Raw genomic sequence first — 9,067 nt, forward strand, 5'->3', positions numbered from 1 at the left:
TGTCGTGTTCGCCCGGGATGTTGGCCAAATATTTCCTGAGTGACCTGGAGACAGTTCCTGTCACTCCTATAACTATTGGGATTACTTTTGCTTGAACCTTCCACATTCTCTGTATTTCTATGAGAAGGTCCTTGTATTTCAATATCTTCTCTGCTTCCTTCTTAATCACATTCCTGTCAGTCAGTATTGCTATGTCAATTAAGAGGCAAGTTCCATTTTTGTTTCTGATTATAATGTCTGGTTTATTATTTGGGATGGTTCTATCTGTTCTGATTTGTTGGTTCCACAAAATAGTTATTTGGCTATCTTCACTTGTCTCCACTGTCTTCGGGATGTGTTCATACCAGTACTTCTCTCCTAGCTTTACCCCAGCGTTCCTGCATATGTTAAAATGTAACTGAGTACAGACACGATCATGTCGTATATACTGCTCTTTTGCCAGCACGGGGCATCCGGACATAACGTGATCTGTCGTCTCATCAAATTGCTGACATAATCTGCGTTTATTGTCTGTATCTGTTTTCAGTATTTTTGTTGCATAATATTTTGTGTTTAGTGCCTGGTCTTGTGCTGCTATAATCTGACTTTCAGTTTCCCCTTTCAGATCTCCTCTTGTTAGCCACAGAAATGTGTCTTCTTTGCTTATAAGTTGTTTGTCCAAACTTCGGAGATACTGTCCATGCATTATTTTGTTATTATTATTATTATCCACTATAAAAATTTGTGATTTGTCGTCGTCGTCAACCTATTTGTCGTCAAAAAATGACGTCATCAACAATATAACCTTATACAACAACAATGCCGAGTAAACAAATATAACGCTTCATAACAACTACCAATCCAGTCGCATTATCACTGCTCCAGAAGCAGCACATCGCCTCCGAACAGCGACATAAAACTATTTAAGAAATGAAGAAAAGTGAAAGATGTTACCAACACCAACAAGGTAATCTGACACTAATAATAATATTCATTCAAGTCATACTGCTCATTCAAGGGTTAAAACACTTGAATGAGACACTAAACTTACCCTTCGGGGGGGTTGGTTACATTTTAAAATCTTGTCCCCCGCCCCCAAAGGGGGGTTGGTCAAGTGTTTTAACCCCCATTTGGGGGGTAGTTTAGTTTCTTACTCAAGGGTTGAAACACTTGAATGAGACACTAAACTAAACCCCCCCCCCAGAGGGGGATTAGTTTAGTGTCTTACTCAAGATTTTAAAACGCAACCAACCCCCCCCAAAGGGGGGATTGGTCAAGTGTTTTAACCCTCCATTCAGGGGGTTAGTTTAGTTTCTTACACAAGGTTGGTTGCGTATTACAAACTTGACCAAGGCGCTCCAGAAGGAGCGCTCTGCTCTAGTTATAGGAAAATGTGTAAGATCCATACCAACAATGTGTAAATATGGACCAACAATAGTCAGCTTTTATATGAACTCCAGCGTGTATAACAATGCTTTACTCCTTTACCTAAGAAACTAATTGTTATGTCATATGTTTATTCGGCAGTGTTGTGTTTCATTACTGCCGTCAACAATCAGCTTTCGTTATTGCCGAAAGAGCTGAGTTGTGAATCGCTTGTAGAAGAAATGTGTCGTAGAGTAGATAATATTGTGCTGTTAAAAACGTTTTAGAATATCACAAGTACTTATCTTATATAAGAATTATTAAGAAATCTGTGATACTGCCCTCCACTATCTCCATTTTAGTTTTGATTAAATTGATCATTGCCGGTGGACATCATGGTCTCTTACAATTGAACAAAGTTTGAGGTAAGGGATAGAGGCGCATCGCACTTCAAGCTACTGCTGCGTGTGTGTGTTGCGTCATATGTAGAGATAACAGGATGGATGAATTGAAGCTAAAAGAGTCTGTAATGCAGAATATATGAGACAGTACAGAAAACGTAAAAAAATAGAAGTATTAAATAATGAACCTGAATTTCCCAAAGAAATACCAAAAAAACTAATGCTGAACTTATGAGAGATAGATAATTAAGCAATGTCTTAATCAAACTATTTACTCAATTGTAAAGCATGTATAAAGGGAATATTTATAATAAAGCTAATATATAAATTTTCTTTCATTGTATTTATTGCCTAAATATAATTTAAATACAAAGACGTATTTACGTCAGATTCTCCGGAACCGTGGTTCCACTGTCAATTTTTTCTTTGGTTATATAACTATTATATAATAACAATTCCTGTTGAAAATAATCTTACCTCGTTAATTGCACGTCTTCAAATTCCCACCCAAATTCACTTCATTCAAAACAACACACAAGATGGCTGCACGTTGTGGACGAATTATTTTATCGGCCTAATTCTCTTGTCTTCATTATAAACAAGCAAAAATTAAAAGTTAAGATTCAGCATTCAACAGTACAGAAACACTAATACGCCTCTAACTAGTACATAAAATTACATAAAATCATGAACAACTTTACGCGAACAAATATATCCGTAAAGCTCGCCACTGCAGACAACTGGACGAGACCCACCATGATATTGTCACAGTAACAGTGCAGAGAAGAGCTAAGGAAACTGTTGTAATCATAAGACATAAGCAGAAATAGCATACACCTAGTTATCTCACCTATGATTACTTACAAATATATGCCTCCCTCTACGGCAATGTGTAACAGTAAATATAAACATAAATTTGGTACTGATTTGGCGAGGTTGGTATTGAGTTCCACATTGGTGGTCGTACGGGTTATGACACAGTCTAGTTTTTAAAATTACCGTAACTTTGTAACCGTGGATGATCGGACTTGTTAAGTAGGTTCTCACGGCGGTGAGTACGAAGATAGTGGTGTTCCTTGTTGTAGCGCTGTGTAGTAGTAGTAGTCTGGTAGGTGTTTAACGACATCGTCGGCCCAGATGATGGAGGCAAGCACCTCTGAAACGTTAGTAAATTACCAGACTACAAGGCGCAGCATTCTAGAATAAATTCCAAACACCAAGTAGAAACTACCTTAAATATGCTGGGAGGCTTTTATTGATATGACAGTGAAATTCACTCTGAAAGCACGGTCACTAAATGATCATAGCAGGGACGCTCAGAAGCATGAACATTGAAACGTGTTCCCATTTCCAGTATTATTATTGTACTGTTAAATGTTAGTAATGAACCAACAGCTGTTGTACAGGGGATCCCATTAAAAGCATAGGACTTTCCTTCCGTACAATTGTGTTCGAAGTATGACGCATTCCTTTTCATGCATTAAACAAGGAATATCCCTAGCCAAATATCATAGACTACCACTTGGTCGATTATAGTTTCGTGTAGGTATCTGTGGTAATTTAGTGTTGTTGTGTTCCACAGCTGACAGAAGCAAGGTGTTCAAAATAAATATTTTGAATGGTTCCTTGATATCTTGGAACATAAAGAAGCTAAATATTCATTGCAATTTCCCAGCATGGATTCTGTTGGTAAGTTTAGACATTGTTTCATGTATTGCCCTATAGCTGTAATTTGAACTAACAGATTTCTAGAATTGGAGGTTGATCGTTTCCTTTATTCATATTTTTCGTATTTGCTTTACAGTATCCGAAGATCACGAATATATAATGCCCAGGAGGGCCGTTACATCCGTTGAGGACATGCAAATATGGGAGAAGTCTGAAGCTTACTTTGTATGTTGCAAAACTTATTTCAACTTTACTGTTATATAGTTAGGAATTTAGACATATAACATCCACTATGTGATTTTTTTCCTGTCCTTCCACACAGGAGTACTTGGGCTTCATCATGGCTATCAATGAGGCTGTGAAAGGGAAGTCTTTGTCAGTTGAATGCCCAGAGAGTGATGTGACAAAAGGAATGGTCAATCTACTTGATAAATTGGATGTTTGGATTGAAGAGACACCACCTATAGAACAACCTCAGAGGTTTGGTAATCAGGCGTTCAGGACATGGTATAAGAAAGTAAAGGAGGTAGTGATTGTAATGTTATTTTCAAAACATTTATATGATTTTTGCAAGGTTATCCAGAAATAATATTCTAACAGTTCTTTTATTGCAACAGGGAGCCGTACAACTTCTTCAGGAAGCACTTCCAGAGCAATTCCACCGGGCAATCCCAGAGATTACGGTGTATCTTTCAGAAGGATTTGGTAACTCGACACGGATTGATTATGGCACAGGCCATGAGATGTCATTCATTATGCTCTTATGTTGCCTTTTCAAAATTGGGTCCTTGCTTGAGGAGGATAGAGTAGCAGCTGTTACTCGTATATTCAACAGGTGAAATGTTATCATATATACATTGAACATTAAACATTTGTCACCTCAGAATCATATACATTATATTAATTTCCATGAGCTGCTGGACCAGAATGGTGTGTACATTCCTTTATATTGAAAAGACAAGTTCTGAAGAAATGTTTTACATTAATGCAAGAGACTACATTTTATGGTTATGTTTAAACAGATACTTTAACTGAAATTTCTCATTTGGAGACAGGTTTTTATCAGTGCAGTTGGGGTATTACTTTTTACTTTCTCTTATATTCAGAATTCTTTTGCAGTACACATAATCCCATTTGGAAATGTTATTAAGTGTTCTGTGTATCTACCAGTTGCATTTAATTTGGCTATAAGAATATTAAAATATATAATAAAATACAGGTCAATACACAAAACTTTATTTGGATGTTAAAATTTAAAATTTTAAATTTGCGCCATTCATCACTATAAGGATGTTACATTAGAGCGCTTTCATTCATTTCACGCGACTATTTAGGGCGCAAATTTTAAATTTTAACATTTACATTTTAAATTTTAACATCCAAATAAAGTTTTGTGTATTGACCTGTATTTTATTATATATTTTAATCAAAAACACAAACATGACGCATGTAAACCTTAAACTTGGCTATAAGAGTTTGCAAGAACTGAAAAGTGAAATAAATCAAACAATTGTTTATGCTGGGAGCTGAATGTAGGTTTGCATTGGGTGTTACCTAAGCCTGATTTAGGAGAATTCCTCTTCCCCATTATGAGCACTGACCATTAACATGCTTTATGAGATTCATTGCAAATGCTGTTCAGGCAGAAATTATTTTGAGGAAGATTTTCTTGAGAGAGTTAACAAGTTCTTAGATGTCATTTATTATATTACAGGTACCTTCTCCTTGTTCGTAAGTTGCAACTAACTTATAGAATGGAGCCAGCTGGCAGCCATGGTGTATGGAGTCTTGATGATTACCAGTTCATTCCATTTATATGGGGAAGTTCGCAGCTTGTTGGTTTGTGTATTTTCTGTTATTAAAAATGTTTTGTTGTCAACCAAGTTTTTATCAGTTCTTTGTTTAAAAACAACTGAAGAAGTCCACATTTTATGTCACATGTTTTGAAGTACTTTTTGGTCTGATATTGCTTGTGAAATTTTCTCTCTCCCTTGTTATTTTCCATATCCTCCAAAATAAAATCTTAAATGCCATCTTTGTCACTATCACCATTCACCACAACATAAAGAAACAGCACAGTCATCCAGTTCACTGTCACTATCAAACCACAGTATCACGAAAACCACAATCATCTGTTTCATTGTCACACAGGTAACACAGTACTGGTTCTTTAAGCATGCCTTTTGTCATACATATAAAAGTTTTGTTCCTGGATAATACAGTAACTGTTTTACGGCACTTGAAGAAAGAGAAACTACATCTATTTAGAACACTTGGTCCAATGTGACCGTTTATGTTGCAATTTATTATTAAACATTATTTCATTTTACGTTCTTACTTCACCCTTTGTATACATTGCAGCACACCCACGAATTGAACCCAGGTCATTTCTACAGGCTGATGTTGTGGAATCTTATGCCAAAGATTACATGTTCATCAGCTGCATTGAGTTCATTAATAAGGTAAAGAATATGTTTATCACTGCAGGTTTGTAATCCCGAATGTAGTTACTTTGACATCTGGGCCACATTTGGCAATCTTTACTTTAAAGGTCAAGACTTTATCAAGAAAGAGTATTCAAAACATTCACGCTAGCTCTGAGCAGAGGAAATTTGTGGATGGATGTAAGGAGGCTGAATACTGGGAACTGGTGATGTATTTCCAAGCATGGAAAGGGTTTTTAATTATAAAAACTTTGTATTCAGTGTAATGTGGCTCAGTTTTGGCAAGTCTTTTGAACAACAGCTTGAGTTTTGAATCAACATTAAGTTCTTGGCAAACTTTTAGAAGTGATCTATACAGATTATATATGCATTATTATTAAATGTCCTAAGCTAATAACATTCACTTGACCACATACGCTCTAAGTAGCATGATAATATAGTTTAACATCGAATTTCTGTTGCAGGTGAAAACTGGTCTGTTTGCTGAACACTCAAACCAACTTTGGAACATCAGTGCTGTTCCTTCATGGTCCAAAATTAATGGTGGATTGATTAAAATGTATAAAGCAGAAGTAAGTGTTTTTCTCTCTTATTTTTCCTTTCACATGGTTTAATATTTGGTTTTGTATGATGTCTATAAAAAGTGGCCCTTGAATCCAGTTAGGAAAATGGCATACAGTAACTGAAACAGGAGGTAAATGAGATGACAGCATAAAACAAATGTTTAAGCTACAACTCCATGCAGTATTTTACATAATATGTATTTTAGATACTTTTATCCTTGTGAGGATAGTGGATGTCCATGTTGATACTTCCTCTCTTTGGTTAGTAATGTAACAAGGCTCCAGAAAATATTATACTTCAACACATTTTTTGTCCATCCCTCCCACACCCTGTTTTCTGATTATTATTTTCAGTATTCTCCACCTGTGTTGATACCAAATTGTCTGATAATGGTAGTGAATCTTGTAAATTGAAGTTGATTTTAGCATTTACATAATTTATGCATTTTACATATTCCCCTTGACCAACCCATCAGCCATGCATTAAATGCCTCCTTTGTGATTTCTTTTCCCAAGAAAATTAGTAAAAAGAGTTTCTGGTATCAACAAATCCAGGTTACTACAGACTAAGATGATGTAAAACTTCTGTTAGTTGTAGGTCATAATATGCCTGTTCACTTCTCAACATGTGCTCCTAAAATACAAACTTGAGGTGTATTTTTTACATTGAAGTATAAAAAATGCTTGTCATATAAGAGACTGGGTCTTCTGTTTATTAATTTGTTATTCAGTTATGTGTTATGCTGTGATTAAAATCTTGTATATAATCATCTTGCAGAATGTAAAATTTTTGTAATTTTATTCACTTTCAGGTGCTAGCAAAATTTCCAGTGATTCAACATGTTTTGTTTGGATCCTTATTGCCATTTAAAATTGCTCGGAACCCTCATAACATACGAAATGTTCAGTTAAGTCTGACACCTCAACCCCCATCAAGTTTTGCAGTGCCATCAGCTACACAAGCCATTAAAAATACTGCAGCAAAATGAGAAAAAATCAAGATTTTGTTACTAAGGTTATTAACTGAAGCTGTAGTGTTGTAATTACTTGATTTGATTTTTGTATGTTTGAAGATTGTGTTCTATGATGTAATTTTTAATTAACGGCTTTAAAATAGAAATTAGCTGTTTGAGATACATATTATCCGTGAACAAGAATCAGTAACCTTTATATCTGTTCAGATATTAAATACAATATTAAAGATATTTTTAATTAACATATACATTTCAGATATGTAACATTTATGAAGTATTACTTTTTATGTATTAACTCTGCGCTCCAGTGTGCCATTCCAGACCATATGTCAGTTTTATATTTATTCATTTAAAAAATGTGATTTCAGATTGTGAACATTTCAATATATACACACATAATTCTTGGCTTGAAAATATATCAGTATTTACTGTGTCATATTTGTTCAGCAAATTATCAATATACTGAATTTGTGTATTAGACACAAACTGTACATTTTCAACATACCGGGTCTACAAGTTGAGGCTGCGGTCGTGCTTGCATTGCGTGGTCAGCCGGCGCTCTGTTGATGTGGACGGGAGTTGTGCGCATTCTTCGGGTGGGTGAACGGCAAATCAGCTCTTCTTGGGAAATTGCCGAATATTTTCTTATTCATCGAGTATTTTGAAACATGTTAACGAGATGTGAAGTTGCCTGCAAGCACAAGTAAGTCACTTTGAACATCTTTTGTGATTTAAGGTAAGAACAATTAATGTAATAACGTGTATTAGTGACGAGAAATATTCGTAGTTCGCTGTTACTAGCGGCACTGAAACTGATTCGCTGGTCACCCACCGGAAGAACGCACACAACTCCCGCCCACATCAACAGAGCGCCGGCCGACCACGCAATGCAAGCACAACCGCAGCCTCATAAATTGTAGACCCAGTACATGTGATATATCTGCATGAGATTACTGAAAACGATTTGTAAATAAATACAGAAATTTGTCATAAAGGAATGAGACAATATTTCAAGTCTTTGAAAGTTTTGTATAGAATGAGACTATTTAATGAGCTCTGTGATAGTTTAATGTTTTACCCATTATGTTCAAAAGTTCAAAGATACAAATAACTTATTATGCAGTTCTTTTAATGAGTAAAATTCTTTTATTTAGTCAGGAGTAGATTTGAATGGGATAAGCTGTTCATAGATATATGTTCCCCTATTCAAGAGTTCATGACTGTGGATTGCTCTCTTCTGGGTTATTGCGCCATGTAGTCTGGTGGAAATCTACCACACTACACGGTGCAACAACCCAGAAGACAGCAGTCTTCAGACTCACCACTGTCAAAACCTCAAATCCTACATTCATGACTGTGCTTCATTATTTTACTGCCTGATGTCCTGTACCACAGTGACCCTGATCTTTATTCTGTGAATGTTAATTTTCTTTCTTCCCTGTCCAAAGAGATATTAAGCTCTGAATTTTCAGGTACGAAATTATGAATCCTCCGATTTATAATGCTCACTTAGAACTGTTTGGATAGTTAAAGTGGATGGACTACATAGGTAACTTGGACTGAAATAGGAGATGCATATGATGTAAAAAGACAGTTCCTATGACATAATGCACAGAGTTGATAAACAATAAAATAAAAAACTGATTTTGCCTAATGTATGAACACTGATTACA

General features: G+C 35.6%; 2 protein-coding genes across 3 annotated transcripts in view; one reads left to right on the top strand and one right to left on the bottom strand.

Moving 5' to 3' along the window:
- Positions 1 to 2,415, bottom strand: part of Hs2st (Heparan sulfate 2-O-sulfotransferase) — a 34,719-nt gene extending 32,304 nt beyond the window's left edge. Inside the window, exon 1 of the mRNA XM_087353100.1 lies at positions 2,223 to 2,415. The gene's annotated coding sequence lies outside the window, so the exon portion shown is untranslated. The remainder of the gene's footprint in view (positions 1 to 2,222) is intronic.
- A 271-nt stretch (positions 2,416 to 2,686) lies between these two features.
- Positions 2,687 to 7,636, top strand: Ptpa (Phosphotyrosyl phosphatase activator). 2 transcript variants are annotated; one of them, XM_022058545.2, is made up of 9 exons: positions 2,687 to 2,796; positions 3,328 to 3,434; positions 3,550 to 3,638; positions 3,736 to 3,939; positions 4,031 to 4,248; positions 5,128 to 5,252; positions 5,775 to 5,875; positions 6,322 to 6,429; positions 7,233 to 7,636. In XM_022058545.2, the coding sequence occupies exons 2-9, from the start codon at positions 3,422 to 3,424 to the stop codon at positions 7,407 to 7,409; spliced, it is 1,035 nt and encodes a 344-aa protein (XP_021914237.1). In that variant the 5' UTR covers positions 2,687 to 2,796; positions 3,328 to 3,421; the 3' UTR covers positions 7,410 to 7,636. The 2 variants fall into 2 exon arrangements, with proteins under 2 accessions (XP_021914237.1, XP_021914238.1); XM_022058546.2 differs by having other exon boundaries at positions 2,794 to 2,908.
- Positions 7,637 to 9,067: the final 1,431 nt, after the last annotated feature.

This window comes from Zootermopsis nevadensis, unplaced genomic scaffold (assembly GCF_977971745.1).
Source record: "Zootermopsis nevadensis isolate Lab colony 2312 unplaced genomic scaffold, Znev_1.0 Znev_ptg000021l, whole genome shotgun sequence".
In the NCBI taxonomy this organism is placed as follows: domain Eukaryota; kingdom Metazoa; phylum Arthropoda; class Insecta; order Blattodea; family Termopsidae; genus Zootermopsis; species Zootermopsis nevadensis.

What these genes read in the sequence shown, in the direction of transcription:
- Ptpa (XM_022058545.2), top strand. An exon ending in AGAAGTCTGAAGCTTACTTT is followed by an intron (nt 3,639 to 3,735) that starts GTATGTTGCAAA and finishes CCTTCCACACAG; the next exon opens with GAGTACTTGGGCTTCATCAT. An exon ending in GCATTGAGTTCATTAATAAG is followed by an intron (nt 5,876 to 6,321) that starts GTAAAGAATATG and finishes TTTCTGTTGCAG; the next exon opens with GTGAAAACTGGTCTGTTTGC.